Source organism: Pelmatolapia mariae, linkage group LG14 (assembly GCF_036321145.2).
Source record: "Pelmatolapia mariae isolate MD_Pm_ZW linkage group LG14, Pm_UMD_F_2, whole genome shotgun sequence".
In the NCBI taxonomy this organism is placed as follows: domain Eukaryota; kingdom Metazoa; phylum Chordata; class Actinopteri; order Cichliformes; family Cichlidae; genus Pelmatolapia; species Pelmatolapia mariae.
Genome location: NC_086239.1, coordinates 36,060,580 through 36,084,896, shown reverse-complemented (window position 1 = coordinate 36,084,896; position 24,317 = coordinate 36,060,580). Strand labels below are relative to the sequence as shown.

At 39.4% G+C, this 24,317-nt stretch overlaps 1 protein-coding gene across 5 annotated transcripts in view; it reads left to right on the top strand.

Moving 5' to 3' along the window:
* The window catches only part of myo7aa (myosin VIIAa), a 57,057-nt gene that overhangs the window by 9,742 nt on the left and 22,998 nt on the right, over positions 1-24,317 (top strand). For 2 of the 5 annotated variants that reach the window (XM_063494367.1, XM_063494363.1), the window contains 19 exons: positions 7,392-7,505; positions 7,694-7,846; positions 8,991-9,008; positions 9,877-10,061; positions 10,389-10,510; positions 11,516-11,658; positions 11,885-11,998; positions 12,254-12,322; positions 12,462-12,546; positions 12,774-12,850; positions 13,344-13,463; positions 13,865-14,007; positions 14,507-14,717; positions 16,109-16,244; positions 17,154-17,260; positions 18,082-18,129; positions 20,251-20,388; positions 21,940-22,098; positions 24,210-24,302. In XM_063494367.1, the coding sequence (XP_063350437.1) occupies positions 7,392-7,505; positions 7,694-7,846; positions 8,991-9,008; positions 9,877-10,061; positions 10,389-10,510; positions 11,516-11,658; positions 11,885-11,998; positions 12,254-12,322; positions 12,462-12,546; positions 12,774-12,850; positions 13,344-13,463; positions 13,865-14,007; positions 14,507-14,717; positions 16,109-16,244; positions 17,154-17,260; positions 18,082-18,129; positions 20,251-20,388; positions 21,940-22,098; positions 24,210-24,302 (2,235 nt within the window). Of the gene's footprint in view, positions 1-5,564; positions 5,670-7,391; positions 7,506-7,693; positions 7,847-8,990; positions 9,009-9,876; positions 10,062-10,388; positions 10,511-11,515; positions 11,659-11,884; positions 11,999-12,253; positions 12,323-12,461; positions 12,547-12,773; positions 12,851-13,343; positions 13,464-13,864; positions 14,008-14,506; positions 14,718-16,108; positions 16,245-17,153; positions 17,261-18,081; positions 18,130-20,250; positions 20,389-21,939; positions 22,099-24,209; positions 24,303-24,317 lie in introns of those variants that run through there. The other 3 variants (XM_063494364.1, XM_063494365.1, XM_063494366.1) reach the window with 3 other exon arrangements.

Below are 24,317 nucleotides of genomic sequence, written 5' to 3'. Positions count from 1 at the left end.
GCAGTTTGTGTCTTGTTACTGTAGTACAGTAACAAGACACAAAAAGGCTACAGTTGTGACTTGGCGGGAGCCTTTAGATTAAGAATCTCAATAACAATAGTCTGTGAGATTTTGCGATATTAATTTGTTGATTAGACACATTTTTCAAATAACAGATATCAAAGCTCATTAATACGTGCTGCCCTAAAAGTCAAGGAAAATTCTATTGTGAGAGGAACCCCATGTTATGCTTCATATCAGTCAATAACTGACGGGATAAAATGACATCTTGTGGTTTAGAGGATAAAGTGTGACTGGAGTCAGCATCCTGGGGCAGGGATTTCTTTATTGTTTGCATTTTTATTCAAGGTAAAGACAAAATGTGGGTTATTTAGCAAGAGCATTGTCACAAAGTCACTTACAAAATATAAACCCCATAGTTTATCATTTGAAACAGGAATAACTGTTTTCGTACGGGTAGTACGTGGGGACACCGTGGTTCATAGTTGACATCCAGAGGGCTCTATCTGCATTTTGTTACCTTTCCACACAGGAGACACCTTAGCAGCTGCAAGTGAGTACCTGGCTCATGTCAGACCTGAATTATTTACCTGAAGAAAGAGGTGATGACACACACCCATCCACCGCAGGCAGCATGGACATTATATCAGTGTGGCTCGTCTCAGTCACGTTTGTCCAAAGAATGAGACGTCAGGGCGTATGTGCTTTTCATGAGTCTGTGTCCTATATCAGTAAAATTGTAGTTTACTCTACAGTCTCATGTAACCTGGAAAAAGTACAGAACTGGCTGGAAATAATGCGCTGCTGTGTCTGCAGACTAGGCCCATTTGGCAAAACATATTTTTCATGTTTGTGTAGAAGCTCAAGTTTGACAACAGTTTGAGTTTTTACATCCTCTTTGAAGACAAGTACAAGAATTTACATGTTTTGCTTGAATTAATGTTAGTTCTTATGATGGCCAGACTACTGCCTGATTCTAACTTCCCCTCAACTGAAAGAGCAAAGATGCTCTCTATAAATGTAATAGCTTCTTCTAAACCTGCAGACCTCCTTAAATCAAGTTATTTGACTCTTCTAAATTAGCTTTGCATGATTCACAGTTCAAAAAAATAATTTCTATGCATTTTACAGGCCCTCAGTTTATTCTGTCTGAAACAAGCTCCCCTCCTTCCCCCTTTAAGACAGCTTTATCTGACTGGCTGCTTCTTGTAAACAGAAACTTTGAGTGGGGTGTCAGTGTGAAAACTGTATGTCTGAGATTACTATATTATTAACACTGTGCAGAATGAAGTGTGTGGCTCACAGAGTTTTATATCCTGGTTGGTCACACGATCTTCCCGGTGCTGTTCAGTGGGTCATGTCCCCATTTGCTGTCTGGTTAGTTGACCTGGGGGCTTCATTGATCTCTGAATGACTTCTATATAAAGCTGTTAATGTGAGACTGGGGGTTGCCGTGGGGGGAATACTGTCCTGAAACATGGATACAGGGCCTATTTGAGCCTGTCCCAGCTCACACTGGGCAACAGGCCAGTGTGAGCCAGGTCTGAGGAATTGTTGGTTTTGGTCTTTAAATGGGAAGTTCAGATTATGTGAAGTGCCGCCAGACTTCAAGCCATTCCCTGTTTACCTCAGCAGGTAGATCCACATATTTGATTTTGGGAGGTTTTTTGAGCTGCTGCCAAGTTATTTGTGTTTCACTTGTTAGGCAAATGTATAAACCACTGCAGTACGGAGTCACTGCCTGGGTGGGGTCTTTCTCTGTGGAGTTCTGTGCATGTCCATGTGCCTGCATAGGTTTCCTGTGGGTACTCCAGTTTCTTCCATTAGCCCAAATAAATGCTTGTTAGGTGAACTGGTGACTCTGAACTGGCTGTAAGTGTAAATGTGAGCATGAAGTCTTGTTAGCCCTGTGACACACTGATGACCTGTGCAGGGTGTAGCCCACCTGTGACACCTATGACAGCTGTGATAGGCTCAGCACCACCACAATCTAAGTTTGACCAGCAGAAGAAAATGGATGGTTGGAGTTTCTTGCCTTCTATGTGCCTTTAATTTAAACAAATACTTTAAACATATCCAGAGAAGATTACCCTTTAAAGGTTAATCAGAATCAGCAACTTTATTAATTCCTGGGGAAATTATGTGAGTTACAGTAGCTCCAGTACAGTAACATTAACAAAAACAGACTAGACTATTTAACAATACAATATGTTAAGATATAAGGAATAGCACAATATATACAGATCACCTAAAATGCTTTTACCTGGAGAAGCGGAGCTAAAAAGACAAACTCAAGGAAGAAATCTGTCTCATCTTATAGTTCTTTAGAAACATTTTCATAGCTTCACATATGTGATGTTGAAACATTAACAGTCATTTAACAGTCACAAAGAAAAAGAGTCTCCCAACACTTTCAGAGTCACCGTGATGACACATTGGAATAGATGCATCAGATAACTTCATTATACTGTGTTACAGAGATGCGGGAAGTATTCAGATTCATAGAGAAATAGAAATGCAATGCAAATGCTGAAATTGACTGCAAAATGTCTTTAAAATCGCTCTATTTAGGAATTTTTTAAAAATATATACACTTAAAGAAAAATGTTTATGTTAGTCTATGCATATGAGAAATAATATTTACTAAACTTTGTTTGTAGTCGTGTAATTTGACTGCTGTTCAAGTAACAAACTCATCTGTGGAAAAGCTCTCTGATCTCAGTTTTGTTTCCATAAGCTCATCAGTTACCATCCAAACCTAAAGCAAGTCTTCAGCACTGTAACATACAGCTGTTTGCCAGAAATAACAGCAGTAAAGGAGATGTGTCTGAAACATGGAAAAGAAAATGATGGGAAAGAGAGCGACACACAACAAGAAATATAAACTAAGAGACAGACAGACACCAAACAGATCCTCTGTGTTAAATAATTCAGCATGTGGTTTCTCTCACTCCTCCTGACTGTGTCATGGCCAGTGTGTGTGTGTGTGTGTGTGTGTGTGTGTGTGTGTGTGTGTGTGTGTGTGTGTGTGTGTGTGTGTGTGTGTGTGTGTGTGTGTGTGTGTGTGTGACAGATGCTTGGTGGTGTAATGTTCAGGTGGCTCAGTTGGCTAGACGGAGTAGTTACTTAATTAAAGTGACTTATATGTAACGCACACTCAAACAGCTATTCATGGTGACACACTCACCCCTGAGTCAGAGCTCACGTCTCACACTGAACACGGCTGGCATTCTTCTGTAGTTGGAGAGGAAGAAGATAAACAAACCAATATGAAAACCAGCATAATAATGGCCGACGGGATGTTTTAGAGTTGCTGCTAATTAAATTTTCCACCCATCCACTCAAAACTGAAAAAGTCTGGGTCAGTGGGTCATTTAGGACAGATTATTATTCATATCAAAGTTTATGCCAGTCCGTTGAGATATTTTATTTGTACAAGCCTCTGGACAGTAAAAACATTTTGATCCTGCATACTGATGCAGTGCAGTGATGAAGCAGTTAGCAGCGTTGCCTCATATTTAGAAAGGTCTGGCTTTAATCTGACGTTTATTTGAGGTGTTTGCAAAGATGTTGTTCTCTGGAGTAAGTCTGGAACAGTAAGTCATTTTATTTTCACCAAATTTAGATACAAAGAGACATTTTTTCCTACAACTCAAAAGCTACTTTTTACCTTTAACATTATAGACAAATCTCAAAGCCCATCAGATCTCTTTTCAACGAGTTTCTTTGTGGTTGGTGAATTTATCATTTATCGTGAATGTGCAAACTTTTAATCAGTTTTGGTTTGGCCGGTTATGTCACAGCCGGGCGACAAAGGCTGTCCCAATTAGGAGGCTGCTCCAAATGCGGCCAACAAGGATACACCCGACCCATTCTTCATTTCGCTGAATTTCAGGGGGGGTCGGGTGTATCCTTCGTAGCCCAACCTATCCCAGAATTCATAGCGCGGTCCAGCAAATTCCAGTTTCCAACAATGGCGGCAAATACTTACTATTTTCAATACTTTTTTATTTAAATAATTATTTATAATAATATAAAAATACTTTTCAAATGCAGCAATGGCGGAGGAGCACGACTAAAGAGTTTGAAATATTACTCTTTCTGGGTCACAAAATAAACTTTTAAGATATTTTCAAGAAAGTAGGTGTGTGAACTTCAAATATCTGCTCGATTTATCAAGACATCACATATTACATGTTACCCACCAGCTCGATAGCTGACTGGGTGGTCAAGGCTCACTCGAGCCGGCAAGAACACCGGACTCCCGACACATTGTTTTCAGACCCAGCGCGGTCCTTTGCTACTCAGGTTAAACATGATATATAAGTCACTTAGATAACTTGAAAATGTTAGTTTGGCTTTTTTCAGTGTTTTATTTTTTCCTGAGTAAATTGGTTTGGCTGAGATTAAAGTTATAGTTTTCATACAGCTGAATAAACGTCAAACAGAAAACTGATTAAACAGAAGTGTGAGATGGTTGAGAACCAGTGTCCTGTTATATTTTAGTGAGCAAGGAGCAGACGGCTGAGTTTATTAAACTCCACCGAGACAGCTGGTGATGCAAATCTCAAGGCTAGACCGTCCAATTTCACAGCCTCACTCTTCCAGCCTTCTCGGTCTTCGTAGGACAAGGCCCACATAGACCACGAAGGCTGGGTCCTCCGAAAGATGCGGCCCCTGAATTGGGACACAGCCAAGACTAGACACAGACATGGAGCATGACTGGTTAGGGGAACAGACGGAACAAAACACGGAGACAAGAGTAACTAAACGTGAAACAGGGGAGGCACAGAGACTAGAATTTCTAAATAATAATGAAAGCAAAGACTATTAATAATTCAAAAACACTGGGTCACCGACTCAGGACCATGACTGCATCTGAAATGACCAAATTCTACCCTCCTCTCAAATTTAAGCTGAAAGTGAAAGGCCATTATTTTACTTATGTGATGCATCCTGTGGTGACTACAGAGTATTTATGACAGTAGGAGTCTGCAGTGGGCTTATCTAGGCAGAAATCCAACACCATAGGACACACCTGAGGAGGAAGTGACACCTGGTTGCCATGGGCAGCAGGGGATGGATTAACAAAATGTGATGTAGAGAGTCTGGGAGAGAGCGAGAGAGCAGGAGGATTGTTGGTCCCAAAATGTTACAGTGGAAACTTACTGCACGTTTTCAAATTGATTTCTTTATTGAAGTTTTTACATTCAGCAAGGTCAGAAAACAGGACCCTGGTCTGGGCAGAGCTGTTTGACTGTAAGAGGACTGATACTCGACCTGTTTTTCTTGGAATTATTTTTCCCCACGACCCCAACTTTTTTTTTTTTTTTAGATAAACCCGGTGAAGACAAACACAGGTGATGTGTGCGTGTGATCTGGGAGGAATTTCGTTTGTTAAACATTGAAGATTTTGGAGAATTTTGCAAGAAACTAAAATTCAATGAACATCTGAACAGTTTCGAAACATTTCCTCTCATACTTGTGGGTATCGCCTCTAGACTGGTACCTCTGGATATAACTGTGAGCGTGCTTGTACGTAAGTTTTCACTGTGCACGTGAAGATGTTCAAGCGTCGGGATTATGTGGAGCTTTATGAGAAGGATCAGGCCAAATGGGCGCTGATACGCAACGTCAACACTGTGATGAAACACAGCACTCTGCTGCCGGTATGCTGACACTGTGTGTGTCTTAAGTCTCATGAGTCATAATTATATGGCTTTTATCTGTAGCATTTGTGTTGCTCCCTGCTTTGTTATTTACGTGTGCCTTTTTTCTTATACACAAGAAGAATGCTGATGTAATACTGCAGAACTGTGTGTTAAAATAATTATGCATGGTTTTCTGTTCTGGGTCACTTTTGACTCATGGGTCATGATTGCACATCTGAAGAGATCATGTGTGTTTACGTTTTTAACATGGCTGTTTACGTGTGTATACTTCTTTTACTTATGCTTCCCATTTTAGCTTCTCTTCATTCTCTCCCTGTTCAATCCAGAATTTAATTTAAAATCCCCTGCTCATGTACAAAGAGCTGAATTTTAAGCCCCCATCAATAGTATCTTAAAGACCTCATAGTGTTATACACTGCTCAACACACTAAGGGAATAATTGTTAGTCAGAGTAAGCTTCAGTTAAACTTCGTGAGCATTGAGCTGTCAGTTAAGGGGATTGTTAATGCTGAAAGACAACGATGACACAACCCCCAAAACAGGGACAACTTTATAGGTGGACACCACCACTGTCAGACCCTACGCTGTTATAGTGGGTCCCAGGTTCCTCCTGGTACACGATACGCCTCGTGGTGAGAGTGTGCAGGCAGCACATGGAGGATGGAGGATCTGATACCACTGAGGAGGAGCCACGCTCAGCTGACCTATATCCAGCTGAGTGAGACGTTATGTTTTGGTCCATCCAACCCTGCCAGGTTGCACCTCAGACTGTCCAGCAGCTCAGCGATGCCCTGATCTGAGGTCCAGATCTGAGAGGAGATCCCAGGACACCAACTATTGTCTCATTAGGAACATGCCCCGATGTTATCAGGCATGCAAGCTTCTGTAGCCCGTACAAACTACTGAGTACCATTTTAAATGGCTGCAATGAATTTTTGTGGAATTTTGGCTCCAGTAATTTTGGATTACTGGCTTAACATAAAATCTTTATGTAAATTGTATTAAACCTAAAAACTGGGTCTAGAGATAACCTACTAGAAAAGTCTGGAACTGATTAAAGGTCAGACAGAAACCCTCAAAGCAAAGCAAGGATTGTCAGTCTGCTGCAGGTACTGTATTAAAAGCCAATCGAGTGTAGAGTAAAGGTATATAAGACACATTATTAAAGAGAAACAGTTCTCAAAGAAACCATAATTTAATTTCACATACAGAATCCTGTAACACAGAGATGAAGGTAGAAGTTCTAACTTCTAGGGGGAAAAGCTTTTTATGGCTTTATTTTGGGCTGAAGTCAGCAGATTTTTTAAACTGTATTATTAGATGTTACTTTTCATTTTATAAATGCAGATTTTCTGTCTTCATAGCCATTAAAATAAAAGTTTCAAGGACATATAAGGATGGCTGCTGTGTGGAGAGATTTGTTTCGAAAGGCTTTGAGGAATTATTTAGCCTACAGTCTGATTTCTTCAGACAACGAGCTGGTTCTAGGTTTTGATGAAAAATATTGTTTTTCACGATGAGTTCACATATTAACGCACTTTTTTGTCAAAGCTGCTTCACGGTTTCTTTCTGCTTCTGACTGATTTCTCATGTGATCCGACATTGCCGTTACTCTGACCTTAATACTTACTCTGTTACTCTGATGCTGAATGATTTAACTCCCCAAATCCTAACATCCTGATTTCGGTTTGACTGTTTGACTGTCTGACTTCCTTTCAGGGCGACTATGTCTGGTTGGACCTGAAGACTGGTCGGGAGTTTGAGGTGCCGATCGGCGCAGTGGTCAAACTCTGTGACTCCGGACAGATCCAAGTGGTGGATGATGAAGGAAATGTAAGCACTTACATACAAATAAAACTTTTAAAGAACATCTCTCGGGAAGCATGTCAGTGTCTAACACTAATCACAGACACCATGTGACCGTTGAGATCATTAAAAATAGTTTGTTTAGGATCAAAAACGTCCTGAATTTCCAGTGTGCTTTCTTATGTAACTCAACTTAACTTCCCATCCTCCTCCAGGAGCACTGGATCTCCCCCCAAAATGCCACCAACATCAAGCCAATGCATCCCACCTCCATCCACGGGGTGGAAGACATGATTCGCCTGGGAGACCTCAATGAAGCTGGTATCCTCCGTAACCTGCTCATCAGATACAGAGAAAAACTTATATATGTGAGTATTACTGCAGCGATGTTCCTATGCAGCTTACCCCATTCCTTATCTTGCTCAGAGTCGTGGGAGGGCTGAGCCTACTGAATCTAGTTTACCCTGGACAGGCTCCCAGTTCCTCACCATTATGGCTACTCTTTACAATTACATTACAATTACAACTTGACTCAAACTGTGTGTCTTTGGACTGTGGCAGGAAGTAGTGTTTGATATATTAGAAATTGTAATCAGTACTTGGAACCAAGGAGTGACTGAACAGGCTCAGGCAGAAGCAATGCTTAAATATGAAAGCCTAATTCTGCTCGTTAAAGAAACTCTACCAACAACTATGTAGGGTACAAACTAAATCATTCACACTTGTAACCCTCATCCTGCTGGATGGATGGATGGATGGATGGATGGATGGATGGAACTCCAACAACAGAAATACCTTCATGTTTAATCCCTTTAATACTGTTTAAAAAGATTTTTCTACACAGAGTAACAAATATTTGCTCTTCTGCACTAAAACAAAACTTTCTATAAAGTCTTTTCTTAATTTTTTATTTGATTATTTACATTACTTTACACTACACCTAATTTTAATCCCCTCATCCCCAATGGGTCACAGCAGATGGCTGCCCCTCGCTGAGCCTGGTTCTGCTGGAAGTGTTTTCCTGTTAAAAGAGAGTTTTTTCTTCCCACTGCTGTCAAGTGCTCGCTCATAGAGGTTTATCTGACTATTGGGGTTACTCTGTATTATTGCAGGGTTTTGACTTTACAACAGAAAGTGTCTTAAGGCAACTGTCGTTGTGATTTGGTGCTATATAAATAAAACTGAATTGAATTCAACTTTATCCCATATGTACTTAAGACCAGTGAATCTGTGTTCAGTTCTCCAGTTAGAAATTAATCAGAAGTGAGGCTTTAAAGTTTAATACAAACCTCATTTTTATATAGAATTTGCTATATCTCATTTATATTAACCCTACTGCTATATGTTCTGTCTGTTTAAGCAGCTTTTTAACACTTTATTCGTCACCTTACTCTTTTAACTCTCTGTCACTATTTTCTCACTCCTCTCCTGTCATCATAATACCTTTCTTGCTTTATTTTCTCATTACCTCTGTTTGTTATCCTCCTTTATTTGTTCCTGTTTCTACTGAAGACAAACTGTGGTGGCAGAGTAAGTCAGCCCCTGAAACCCATGCATGGACAAAGGCTAAAAAATATACAAGGATATGCACCCACTGCATGGATTTAATGCACGCTGCATGGCCTCGACCACAGTATACAGCGTGTTTGCTGCACGTTTCAGTAGACGTCATGTATTTGATGGGACTTCTTTTCTTACAAGCCCTATGGATGGATGTGTCATGTTGGCGCAGGGACTATAGTAACTCACTTTGGCCTAACAGTAACCAAACTGAGAGCTGCACCATGTTTCCAACATGGCTGTCTGTTCTCTTATGGCGAACAATGATACGTTCTCATTGTCATCCTTCAACATCTGAGCTACGCGACCTGTGTCAGCTCATGTACCTGCTAACCGGCACCGGCTTGTTGCTCGATCCTTCCGACAACAGACAGCATGACATTTTTTGTAATATTTTTGACGTTGTATTGTATAAATTTTACTAAAGGATCTTTGGCTGGCTTCTTTGATAATTTCTCAAATTTAACTGACAGACTTTAATCTGATATTGGCAGGTGCTTTAATCTTTAAACATGAAACATAAAATGCTGACCTGTTTATGGCTATTCAGTTTTAAGATGTGTTTTTGAACTATTTGTTAGCTTCTTATTACACTTTGCCTTCCTCTGGTTTGGACTCAGGAACTGTCTTTTGAACTCGTTCACGGTCAAGTCCTTGGAGGAATTTTCCAAGTATGGCATGTTGAGGAGAAGAAGATGTCTGTAGGATTTGTAGTTACTCAGTACTTATCTTCTTTTACACATCAGCTACCAGCAGTGTCAGTCCAAAACATCAACACCCAGGTGACCTAAAAAAACAAACAAACATAATTTGGTTCAACCTCGTTTTTTCTGTACAGACGTACACAGGCTCCATCCTTGTGGCTGTCAATCCTTACCAGCTGCTGCCCATCTACACGGCTGACCAGATCCGCCTCTACACCAACAAAAAGATCGGTGAAATGCCACCTCATATATTTGCCATTGCTGACAACTGTTACTTCAACATGCAGAGGAACAACCGCGACCAGTGCTGTATCATCAGGTTAGGAAAAGTTCAGACTGCAGGTGGCTCAAATACAAACCAGCAATCATACAGCAAGGATGTGAGTTTTAACCATGCAGACCAAAAGGTTTGTCAGTCAGTCAGATATCTACAAACATTCAAATTATTAAATTTTTATTTTTTATCAAATTATTAAAATTTGTGATTAAAAGAAGAAAAAACAAGAAAAGTAAGAAACAGATAAAAATGTAGGTGCTGAAGATCTTGTAGAATCATCAGAAACTTTAAAATGAGAAACAACCTCTTAAAATCGTTGGTCTTTCTTAAACATGATCACATTTTCTCGCTCTTGTTTTGGTTTGATAGTGGTGAATCTGGAGCAGGAAAAACAGAAAGCACCAAACTGATCCTTCAGTTTCTGGCGGCCATCAGTGGTCAACACTCCTGGATAGAGCAGCAGGTCCTGGAGGCAAACCCTATACTAGAAGGTAACACACACACACACACACACACACACGCACACACATGTCTGCGCGCGCACACACACACACACACACACACACACACACAGAAAAGTGAGCTTTAACTCATTATCTAGAAGAAAATCTCTATGAAGTAGACAGAAACTCACAGATGATGATGTGGATTCACTTTAGCATTTACGTTTATTCTCTCACAGTCGTAACAGAGACATGTTAGTTCAGTAATCTTGCAGCTGAAGGTTTTACAACTACCCAACAGCACAGACTGAGACTGAGCTGATTACCAAAGTTATTTTTAAACATGTACATTACTTCATTAAAAAATATTCTTCATTAATACAATTTTAAGCTTTACCTGAAAGTTAAAACTTCAGATAAGATTTACTGGATGTATTATAACAAAATTCAAAATGATCAGAAGAGCAAAACACTGTAAGTTAGAAGTCTGCAGCAGTGCAGTGACAGGACATGTCACATGAAACATCTACCTCCATTTAATTGTTAATTAAATCAGCCAGAATTACTTATAAGATGAAACCAAAACGTCGTTCAACATCTCTGGTCAATTCTTTGCCAGTCAGCCATTCATTGTGATCAAAAATCAACTCTACTTAGGCTTAAATGTTGGGCAAGATGATAAAATGTGACCCGGTGATTCTTTGTGCATACAGCCAATCTACTTTATAGCCGTCATGATAAAAGCAGGCAACCTATTACGTATGTGCGGTGCACTGTGAGTGCAAAGCAGGTATCATTCACACTTCAATCCAGCATTGTGTGAATGTCTCACCTGAGAGAAAAACAATCCTGAAACAACACACCATTCTACATGCTCACATGTCTGAGTCTCCTCTCATATTTCAGTGAATCTACTGAAAACACACAGTGAATACATTTACACCCAAGAGAGAAGATAATTCCTAAAGAGTCTCCATTAAGATCCCCAGTGGGCAATCAAACCTTGGCAGAAATGTCTTTTGCATTGTTGGTGTTTTCTGTTTTTCTTTCCAGCCTTTGGAAACGCCAAAACGATTCGCAATGACAACTCATCTCGTTTTGGGAAATACATTGACATCCATTTCAACAAGCGAGGAGCCATAGAAGGAGCCAAGATAGAGCAGTACCTGCTAGAGAAATCCCGAGTCTGTCGACAGGTAAGTCCGAAGCTGATCAGCTCAAAGTGAAACTCCTGAGCATTTTCTCAGTAACTAACTGTGACATAAAAACCGTGTTTATCGTCTTGAATTAAAGTAAAACAAAATAGCCAAAAGTCAGTTCTATCTTATGATGAATTAATTCCTGCAGTCTGCAAAGCCTTACCTTATCTTTTATAATATGTAGTGGTGTAACGCTGATTTGACTTTTCTCCTCTCTCTACAGGCCTACGATGAGAGAAACTACCACATCTTCTACTGCATGCTGAAGGGAATGACTGTCGATGAGAAGAAGAAACTGGGGCTGAGCAAAGCCACAGACTACACCTACCTGACCATCGTGAGTTTCTGTCTCACGCTGCGTAATCGGCTGATCAGTTGCCTTATCGGTCAAGACGAGCTTTGATCTTTACAGCCGTTGAATAGTCTCTTATTAGGGGATCATGCCAATCAGGAAAACAGAGATTATATCAAATGAAAAAGTTTCAGATGTCTCAGCTGACGCTCAAATAATAAGAAATTCAACAAAGTAAATAAAATATGAAAAGACACAAACTTTGTTGTGATCCCCATCCATCCCTCCGTCTCTTTGCAGGGTAACTGTACCGTTTGTGATGGCCGAAACGATATGAAGGAGTACTCCAACATCCGCTCTGCAATGAAGGTACTAACGTGTGTGCTGCTTTACCTAAAGTTAATATTGTGTATTCAACTATGTAAATATCACCAACATACTGTTTTTATCATCTTATATTTGAACGACACTGAAAGGTAATGATTGTTCCTTCGGTATGTTTGCTCAGGTGCTGATGTTCACTGACAAGGAGAACTGGGAGATTTCTAAGCTGCTGGCTGCTATACTGCATATGGGGAACCTGAGATACGAGGGTAAAGTGAAAAATATCACCAGAAAAGGAATTTACTGTTTACTCGTCCGCTGTGTTTAGCTTCCTGTAGCCATGTTTCCTTATGAGTATTGTTCTTAGTGTCCAGTCCTTGCAATCCACACAAGTACAGACATAATTAACACCTCATAGAAAATTATCTGTGATTTTAATTTTATTTATAAAAAAAAAAAACTTCTTTAGACACTCTGTTGATCTTTGACCTTTCAGCACGCACCTATGACAACCTTGATGCCTGTGAGGTAGTGCGGAGCCCTCATCTCACTACTTCTGCCACACTATTAGAGGTGACACACACACACACACACACCTTTTCATCCTCTTTCATCCTGTTTTGCTTTTCTTGCCCCTCCTTCTTTTGATTGGATGCCCCTCATACACAGATGGATGGGCAACAAGTGGGCGGGACTTCTATATTCACACCCATAGATGTGTACCTAAATCAGCATTTTAGGGATATTCAGTCGGACTGAAAAGAGTAGAAAGAGGAGTGTTTGGAGCAGTCTGAGCTTTTGGCTCACAGGGATCACCTGCCCGTCCACTGCCTTCATTATTTAAAAACTTTGGTCAAGTTTAATATGATCGTCCACCACTGTGACAGTATATATATGATAGAAAATAAATAATAGTAGAATTGGCTGGCAGTTTCACCCTAGTTTCAGGTGTTAATAAAAGCAGTTTTACGCTATTATTTCACAGTACCTAAAAACCTTAAATTTGATTGGATGTTTTGGAGATTCATTGAGGAGCTCCTGTGTTTATGTGTCTCTGTGTGTTAAGGTGGATGTTAAGGATCTGATGAACTGTCTGACCAGCCGAACACTCATCACCAGAGGAGAGACGGTCTCCACCCCTCTCAGCATGGAACAAGCTCTGGATGTACGGGACGCTTTTGTTAAGGTACAGCTCATAATTATCACACTTTATTCATTTAAGTTAACTTAAGGGGTTAAAAGCCCCACGTAGCAGAGATGATAAAAGAGAATATATGGAGATTGTCCAACACAGACTCTGGTGTGAACCTTTTCAATGTATTTCCTTTCCTTTAACACATTTTCAGAGCCATTCAAACACTTTAAGTATCTTACATCCTGCCTTGTTTACCTTCATTTCGACCTGCAGGTGTGTAGAATAATGGTCTTCTTCACTGCCTCTTCCAACACATTTTTGCATTTCCACCAAGAAGTGGAATGAGACTGAGACAGTGATCAACACGCACATAATATCTCTACTAGAGATCAAATCCTTCATTGGGGACCTTTAATGTGTTGAACTGTGACTTTGTCTGTGTGTGCGCGCAGGGTATTTACGGTCGCTTGTTTGTGTGGATCGTGGAAAAGATCAATGCAGCCATTTATAAGCCTCCGTCATCTCAGCCCAAAGCGCTCAGACGCTCCATCGGACTCCTGGACATCTTTGGCTTTGAAAACTTCACAGTAAACAGGTACATTACACACTAACTCTCACATAGTGATGCTGTCTACACTACCCACTAAATCTTTGTTCTGAGGGGTTTCCAAAGCCAGCTACAAATCCCTTGTGAGTGAAGTGTAACGTCCACAGAGGCATTCATATGCACCCTTTGCCCTCCTGGTCTTCAGGTGAGGTGCTCACTAATAGCTTTAAATATCACCGCCCACACCCATGTGACCTACCTCTAAATAATCATCATGAATGCATGAAAAAAACCACAACACATGTATTGTGTTATAGCTAATGAGAGATGCTAACAAGTACTTTCTGTTGAAACTGGCACGCATTTTATACACTGTATGATTTTTATTAAATACCAAATTTAAAAAGTCTGTTCTTATGCCTGTGGCATTGTTTATGTATTTATTTTGTGAAACCCACTGGCATCACTACATATTGAATTGAGTTTAACTGAAATATTCTGTCAGCATTGTCAGCTTTTCCATCACTTCTCGTCCTCCTTCCTGCAGCTTCGAGCAGCTGTGCATAAACTTTGCCAACGAGAACCTGCAGCAGTTCTTCGTGCGTCATGTGTTCAAGCTAGAGCAGGAGGAGTACAACCTGGAGAACATCAACTGGCAGCACATTGAGTTCACAGACAACCAGGACGCTCTGGACATGATCGCCATCAAACCCATGAACATCATCTCACTCATCGACGAGGAGAGCAAATTTCCGAAGGTATGCGCTCCCATATTTGTCTCACCTGGTCTTTGATTCCCCAAAGTTCAGTTCTGTAATGATGACGGTATACGTGCACCAGCAGTGGAGCATTTAGCAACCAAAGAACCAGAAATTCTCTGCAGGAGCTGAAGGACACCAGAAGCATTTAAAAAAGATTAAAAACTTGACTTACATTTACCATCTGAACAAAAGTACAACTGCAGATAAAAGATGCTACACAACTGTTGTACAGCTGTCGGGACCAGAGAAGCAGAAACGCTGTGCTCCTTACAAACTGAGCAGAAACTGTGCATTAGAAAAAGACATGGCTACTGTGACAACTTCTATTGGTTCATGGAGTCTGCATTTTGAAGAATGTAAGGAAACTTGGCAATCAAGTGTGACATGAAGCGGACTGGACACCTTAAGCTCCTCCCACAGGAACCAACCATGTATGCGGTTCTCAGTTCACTCACACAGGTGACATTTTTCTATAAAAGAGTTCCCACACATAAAACACAAACACAAAAGTTCATGATGTCCTATTATTGTAAACCAGACCGACCTTCCAATAGACCTAATTTCCATCAACTTGTCAAACTTCAAAACCCACCTAATATAAAAAGATTTGGAAATCTCCCGTTTCCTGTATGACTTCCTGGATCTTTAACATAGTGGTGACATGGAGCCTACAACTACTGTCAGTAAAATTAATATAGATTAATAGAGGAATAGATTTTAATGTTGGCCCAAATGAGTTATTTATACTGTATGAAAATGATGACGACATGGATGCTGGGGAACATTACCACCACATATTAGGACACATTTGTTTAACTTGGCTAAGACTTGGAGGAGATCAGTGAAAAAATGGCGCACAAAACACTGGCTTTACATTCACAAATGGAACAACACTGTATTTTGCCTTCTTGATGTAACAGAATAATGAAAATTGAGTCTGTTGAATGGTTATCTGTCAGATATTTCCATTAAACACAGCAAACTGCACACTTGGCAGTTAAAGTAGCAATAGATCTGTATTTTTTTTTTTACAAGAATCATCCACTTTACAGCTCATATAAACGGGGAAACTATCCATAGAAACCAAAAAACTTTTTTTTTTTTTTTTTTTTACCAGGTTTTAAACTTGTTTTTAAATGTAAAGCGTCCTGAGGCATAGCAGCCTAAGCAGTGGAGCAAACCCACTGAATCACAGCGTGCTGGACACTGTTTTCACTACAACTCCAACAAACAGTGTGTGGAAGATTTTAGTCAATAAGGTGTCAGCAGCTTGTTCACAGCTTGTTTCTGCTGCCGCCAAGTGGCCCAAAGCCAGTGTTTACATCTTAAAGACTCGAAGCCTTGTTTTTTAAACTAAACTCTCACATTTTCCTGCCTGTCTCCTGCAGGGAACAGACACCACCATGCTCAACAAGCTGAACTTTCAGCATAAACTCAACACAAACTACATCCCTCCAAAGAACAACTACGAGACTCAGTTTGGCATCCAACACTTTGCTGGAGTGGTTTACTATGAAACAAGAGGTCAGAGTCACTTCACACACACCACAGCATTAAAAGATGCAGTTACTACAAGTTTCCCATTGTTTGAATGTACAGTAAAAGAGATTTTATGAAGCCAGTCAGGATGGTTTTCTGGTCTCTGGCTAAATAAAACTACCAAAACGACATACAACCTAAAATCCTGCATTTAAATTCTTTGACCAAAGTTTCACCTAATGAGCTCAGTGTATGTACAAGTAACGCACCCGACCATGTTTTTCTAGTCTATGTCAAAGTGATAGCGCACAGCTCTGGCTGTGGGCATCAAAGCTCCACCAACCTGCTCTTTAAACCTTCTGTTTATGACTTTAGTGGTTTATATTCAAAGGTCAATTTCATGCAGAGTCACACGCGTCACTGGTTTAAACCTGAAACTGATGCGGGATGGATGTTTGCTTGAAATCATGTGCAGTGGTGGGCTTTGAAGTATGTTTGCTGCCTGTAGCCGTGTGTCTTGATCTTTATCCCATTAGCAGGAGTGTGTATTTAAAACACACTGAAATAGAAATAACAGCATGGAAGCACCACTTCCATTTAAAAATGTTTTACTAAGTCAGAGCTGAAAACAATTCTTCTGATTGATGTCAAACCTATTACTGAAACTTATAACTGAAAGTTTCTTCACTGGATTTGGGCCCAAATTACACATTTCTATATATCCACATGTCAGTTCTCAGGAAATCATAAATTTAATCTTTATAAACGTGTTTTTTTGTCTTTTTCGTGAATGTTTTTATGTCAGATCTTGTACAATTATTATAATTTTTTAAACTCCTTTAAACTTCTACAAATACATTGTAATCACCACTGACAAATAAATGTAGTAAAGTCAAATTAGCAATGTTTAAACCTTTGATATTTCTAAGATGTTGACTTGTGTGTGTCCTGCAGGTTTCCTGGAGAAGAACAGGGACACTTTGTATGGCGACATCATTCAGCTGGTTCACTCCTCCAAAAACAAGTTCATCAAACAAATCTTCCAGGCTGACGTAGCTATGGTAACACACACAAACACACACACAAACATGTATTAAGGAAATTAACCAGAGGACCATTGTCAGAGTTGCCAGGCCTGTGTGACCACACCAGAACTATCACCAACCAGGCCCTGAACTGGAACTTAAACTAAACACTTGATTGGTGGATGCTGACATTGGAAGCATTACAGCAGGTTGTGTTTCTCTGTGTTTGTTAGTGTAACAATTTGCAGAATTAATAACTTACTAACTTGTTCAAAGCAGATCCTGCTTTCCCTTATTTCTGTCATACTGTTACTCTGGTGAAAAGCATAAAACATGACTAGAGTTTCAAATAAAGGCCCTGATGTCTTATGCTAGGCACATAGGCCCCACCCACCTGCTTTTTGTAAGGGTCAACCAATGAGAAGAAGGCAGCCATAATCAAGACCCAGTATATCAAAAATAAGGATTTGTTTGAGCTATGAGAACTCAAGGATGGAAATAAACCGAAGACGTCCACTTTAAGAATTGTGTTACTAAATTTACATTTACTTTTCAGATCAGATGTAGACAGTATTTAGATGCTGTGGGAAAACCACAAACCTGGCAACTCTGATAACAGCGAGTATGTTCTATGGGTCCCTGAATGCAGCGGTACCCCATCTAGACTCTTGACTGAGTGACACGTTAATTTGAGAACTGCAGAAAGTTTTTCTGAGCTGTTCTTCTCCTGCATGCTGTTGTTTACTTGCATGTTTCTCTTTGAAGTCCAGCCCAAAATAACATGTCTCACTTCTTTGTCTTCCCTCCCTGTGTGTCTCTTTGTTTGCATTTGCATGTCTGTGTGCTGCTTCTGCCAGTTTCTGTGTGGTTACGCTCCTGTTAGTTCAGCCACAGCTCCCTCCAAGGTAAAAATGAGAAATCAAACATCCCAGCGCTGCATCTTCATCCTCTCATCCTCTTCATTTTTCCATCTACTTCCATTTCATTGATTCCTCTCTGACTTCAAACATGATCTGAACATCCCATAGCTCACATACTTTTGTCATAGCTGAATGAGATTCAACCAAAAGGCTGATGAATACAACTCCATGTCAACTATGGTGGTTATTTTCATACTGTGTGTGCTTTCATCCGTGAGTAATGTCACAAGATTATACTGTAGCTCACCGATCATTTTATTTTCTGCCTTTAAAAGTGTTTTAGTCTTATGTAAAAAGAAAAAAACTAAAACAAACAAAAAACCTCTTTTATAAACAGCTTCAGTTCACATTCATTGTAATTTTAGTCTTTTATACTTTTTTGTGTTTTTATTTTTACTTTTAAAAATTATTTACCCTTTCTTTATTGCAACACAGTCACAGCATATATTTGAACCATCTTTAAAAGAATATAATTTATTGTTTGTTTCTTATCCATTTTACTGCCGTGATACTAAACAAATTCAAAGTTAGTACTGAGTCAGCGAGGTAAAAACTAGCATTAGTAAATATTACCAAAAATTTAATGCAGTTAACAATAACATATAGCCATAACTTCTTTTCACAAACCGACTGCGGGCAGAAGTACGGCAAACAAACCCCACTGAGCCTTTATTTTATTTATTTTTTTATCTATTTTGTTTGTTTACACTGACAAATTACATTATTTTGTGACATCAGATGCTGCTTTAGCAAACTACTTGACATATTATAACATTTAATATTTACTAATGAATACTTTTTAAAGTTTTAAGGGCAGCAAGGTTTCTGCTCCACCTAAAGCTGTTAATAAATATGGATTATATTAGTATTCGAGTTGTTTTTAATAATCAAACCAGTGGTGAATCCAGACCTGTACATTAATTTGTTTTTAATATAATTATAACTTATATTTATATTTTATCACCTGAATGTATTAATTGCAGTGTTGTAATACATGCCTGTTACCGCCGGAGGGCAGTAACGTTTCTATCAGCCACACCTGGGTAAAGACGAACACCTCCACAGACGGTGAGGAGGTTTATTTGACGGTGTTGATCGGTGCAGAAGCTCATGCTGTGAAGTCTGCGCGCTGATGTAACTTGAAGGTAGAAGTGATTGAACGGGGTCAGATTTAGATCAGGTCGCGGAGTTTAGCCTGCACAGGGAAGCAGCAGGTGATCTCTAAACAGCTCAAACACCGGCTGAAACACTCATTTCTACCTTCGTGAGGCTCAAGTACAAACATGCAGGATGGAGAAATATTAGAAAGTTTTTCTCTTTATAGCCACAAAGCTCAGTTAGCTCTATGCTCACGAAACTCTGGTAAGAAGCTCACTTTTGTTTCTAAAATTTCGCTCTTTATCATCATTATTATTATTATTACTGACTAATGTAAGTCTATAAATCTTAATCTAATTGATGACTTGTAAGGCTTCTCCGGTAAGTAATGTTGAAATAGTTTGTAAAACATGGCTGCAATAAGCTGTAATTATTAATGGACAGTAACGTGATTATTTTTTTAGACTTTTAATTTTAAATAATATAATGTTGCTGAATAATATTAAAAATTATTTTTAAAATCTTTATTTATTTTTATTTTCATCAGCTTATTCATAGTCTGAAGGAAAATGTCGCAAAAAAAAAAATTAAATTAGGGCTCAAAACTCAAGAAATTTCTTTAAATACACAAATAGCCAGAATGTTATTGTTGTTTTTAAAATCAAATTGTTGTGTGTGATGCCATTTTACTTTAATTTAAATGATGTGATTAATTTAAATAAGTTTTACAATAATTTTAAAAACAGGCCTAAAACAGTTTTCTCTGGCTGAGCTGATTGATGCATCAGTTAATTGATTGCAGCTCCTTCCTTGTGACACAGTCGCTGCTCAGTCAGCAGGTTTGACTGAGTGAAGCTGAAGCGTCAGACTTTGCTGTTCAGAGAGGAAAGAGGTTGGTGTCCGAGCTCAGGAAGAGCAGGAGGAGTCCTCATTGTTTCTAACAGGGTTGTTGCTGTGTGTGTGTGTGTGTGTGTGTGTGTGTGTGTGTGTGTGTGTGTGTGTGTGTAGGGAGCAGAAACCAGGAAGCGTTCGCCCACCCTGAGCAGCCAGTTTAAAAGATCTCTGGAGCTGCTGATGAGAACTCTGAGCGTCTGTCAGCCGTTCTTCGTCCGCTGCATCAAACCCAATGAATACAAGAAGCCGATGGTGAGTCTGACACGCTGTCCGCAGATAGAAGTCGAGGTTAAAACATGCAGTTACTGGAAGACTGCAGTCAGAGGGAAGCAAAACATGTCTTTCCTTAGTTCAGTGTTCAGGTGAATTACAAAGGTAAACGCATATTTAAAAAAAAAAAAAAAAAAAAAAAAAAAAAGGTTGATTCAGAAGTTAATGCACATTAGAAACTCTGCTGCAGAGGAGGGACACTTTAGTTATAAAGAAGTTGTAGAGGTTAACATGATATAGTGAAATGGTAAATAGTATTTTTACTTTGTTTTGCATTTTTAATTTTATTTCGGTCCAACCCTGCAGATACCTGATAAACTACAAACCTGTTTTTATGCTTTGTACCTTCCATAGTGTGTAAGGCTTTCTTTGTTTTTCCTTCCTGTCATTAAAACATGTTGGAGTCATCCTCACGATGTCGTGTGGAATTTATTTCCTGATAATTTTTGAGCCGGAGCAAAAATGCATGAAAAAGTTTTTAATCAATTAGATTAAAAACTTAATCGGTAGAAATTGATCAAAGCTGATTTGAATTAAGCTTCTGCTTGTTTTTCTCTCTGTAAATCTGATTCCCATAACTTAATTTCCCTCCGTATTTTCCCATGGCTCTCTACCTGCAGCGACTCCATGTCTGACCGTTACCATAGCTGTGGTGACAAATAAAGATTATCTCTTTAAATTCAGGCTATGCTGTAGCTGAAAGTTTGAGGGGGGTTCATGTTACAGTGCAGCACAAACATAAGTCAAACGTTTGGACCTGACCTGTATCCTGAGTTCAGTTCATATGTTTATGTATCCTGGCAGAATTTTTTCAGAAAATATGAATGATGCTACAAAAAATGTTTTTCATTCATGATTGGTGGTTTCAGTAAAATCATTTATTATTTTTAAGTGTTGGCATGATGCCATACACATATGTTGACACACACAGGTTTTAATGACTACTAAAGATGATCGTTCTCACCTGTGGTCTGTTTGCTTGTAATAAGTTTGTGTGCATAAAAGGTTGGTGAGTTTCTGGGCTCCAGAAAGACGCCTGCACGTTTCCAGTGCTGTACTGATGTTGGGGAAAGCAGAAGACTTCTCAAAGGATCTGCTGGAGAACATAGTTGAACTTTATAAAACAGGAAAAGGATATGAAAATATAATCAGGGAAATGAGAATGCCGGTCAGCAGAGTTCAAACTGTAATTAAGAAGTTGAAAATGAGTGATGAAGAAAAAGCCACAATAACTTGAGCTGACAAACAGGACTGTTTGAGAAAAAGTGGAGTGGCTGTTAAGATGCACAATGAGGAGGAAAAATGGGGAAATGGTTAATGGGTCACTTACTTCTAGAAAAATAATAGTACGTAGTGATCTAAGGGAGTTTCATGTTGATTAAATAAAATATCCCTGTTCGCCCGTCATATCTTCTCTCAACTGCCTCCAAGTACCAAATCTTTGCAGCTATGACCTTTAACCTTTCTCAGCGTCTTCAGCCAAAGCTGGGACCTTGTCAAAAAACTGTTCCAGCTTCGTGTTTGTGTCTGCAGCTGTTTGACAGGGAGCTGTGTGTACGTCAGCTGAGGTACTCTGGTATGATGGAGACCATCCGAATCCGCCGTGCTGGATATCCCATCCGCTACACCTTCGTGGAGTTCGTTGACCGCTACCGGGTGCTCATGCCTGGAGTCAAACCAGCATACAAACAGGTAGAGTAACTACAGGTGTGTTGATGGGTCTGGTGGATGCACCGTATTATTGGGTTTTTTTAAATCAACACATCCAGAATAATTTATGTATTCCCAACTCCAGGTACTCCAGCTTTTCATTTTTTTTTATTGGAAAATGTAGCAAAAAAGTAAAGATCAAAAAATATTCATCAAATATAAATGAAGCAAAGTTTCTCATCACTGTTGATGTCCAGTTTCAAGAAAAAGAAGAGTTTCACTGTGTGATTCTTGCATTTGATGCCTGGAAACTGTCCTCTTTTCACACAGCGCAGCTCATATTGTTGTTGTTGGACATGGGACAGATCAGGAACGCTCGTGATCAGGATGGTTTTTACAGATGGTGTCATGGAAGTTCAAAAGAAGATTGGAATCATTTACGAGTGCATTAGATTTTATACCAGAGCTGTTTTTAGGCAGTCCTCACCTGTCGCTTCTTTCAAAACTAATTTTCTTTGTCTTAATGATGTGGCTTAATGACTTAATTAATTTACAGTTGAGTCAATTACATATTCACTGAAATAAATAAAATCACTTAAACTCAAAATAATAAAGAACTAGTGACTCAATACTTTAATCAGCTAAAAAATACAATCAAGTCATCATAGTCAGGCAGTTTTTAAATCAATTTTTAAAGTCTTTTATTCTTTCTATGCTTCAATTTAAACATGAACCTAATCTGATTTGTAGGTGTGGAAACACTAAAACGATTTAAATACTCAATATCTGAAAATTGCAGTTGTCACAATAAAAACCTGACGATGGAATAACTGCCTGAAAGTTAAAGGAAGTAAAAAAAATAAATAAATAAAAAATGCACATCTTTCCATTTTTGTGGCTACACCAACCAGGTAGTTTCAAAAAAACACAAAAAGGCTGTAGGAGGAGATCGATTGTTTTATGGTAGAAGCATTTATCTAACCGGGGATCACATGGCTGCATTCAGTCCCTTTTACCTCAACTCTGAACTTTTTGTGGTTAAAAAACACCAGCTCTTGTCTAACTGTTAAAATCTCTCCAACTGGACCAAAAGCATTTTTGAGATTCAGTGAAAATCTTTGTGCAGAGCATAATCTTATATCACAGTATTCATCTGTGTAAAACTGTGGTCTGAGAAAGCTGCGGATCACCTCAGTGTTTACTTCAGTTAAAACAAAAAAAATAATAGTAATTTGTTGAATTGGGGAAAAAAAGTGTTTGTTTTACTTAATTTACCGGCAATTACAACAGAACCGAGCTTGGAGAAGTAATTTTGTAGCAGCTGTAGCTTCTTCTTAGGGAAGGTGCCCTGCTGTGTAGCCTCTGTGTGACACGGGCCCAGCGGGGCGTTGTTATGGGAAGTGAGCGAGTGTCTCTCTTTGTTGTGGGTTTGTGTGTGCGAGAGTTTGTCATGAGGGTATTTTCTGGTGCCACACATGTTTTCACTGTGCAGTTTTTCCCACACTCCCACCAGCTGCCTGTTTTTCTTGGAACATGCATGTTATGCTTCCTCCACCCCGCCCTGTGCTGCTTCACAGGTCATATTTTGTGTGTGTGTGTCACTTTGAAAACATTTGTATTTTTAATACCTGACTTATTATTGCAGTTAAATACGTGTCGTGGTTTGACCTGCGTTCATTGTGATTAAGTTGATGATTATTTTGCTCAAACTTGGCAAATTCAGTGAAAGTAATTTTGGGTTTTGTTAGAAAAAGAAATTTTATTTCTCAAGCTTTGGACACATTTGGGATTACAGGGATTACCTGCAAATGTAATCCCTGTGACTTAGAAACAGGCTATAGAATTCTTTGAACACTCAGTTTCAGACAGCTTTTTCTATTCTTTGCTCCATGTGATGTCAGCGAGAGAGGATATGCCTTATATGATCATCTTGGACACACAGGTCTGTGAGCACAGAAGCCCCACCCTCGTCTTATTCTGAGGACCAGCCTGTCTGGAGAAAGTTGGTTTGAAGGGTTTAAAGAGCTTGTTTCACACTGAGGCCCAGAATGAGATAAATGAGGATTATTTTGGAACTGTGAATCTTGCAAAGCTACTCTGGTAGAGTCCAGGAATAAAAATATATTGGTTGATACTGTCTCTGTTTCCATCAGGAGGACCTGAGAGGAACCTGCGAGAGGATCGCTGAGGCCGTGCTCGGCAGAGACGACGACTGGCAGATGGGAAAAACCAAGATCTTCCTCAAGGTACTCCTGCATGCA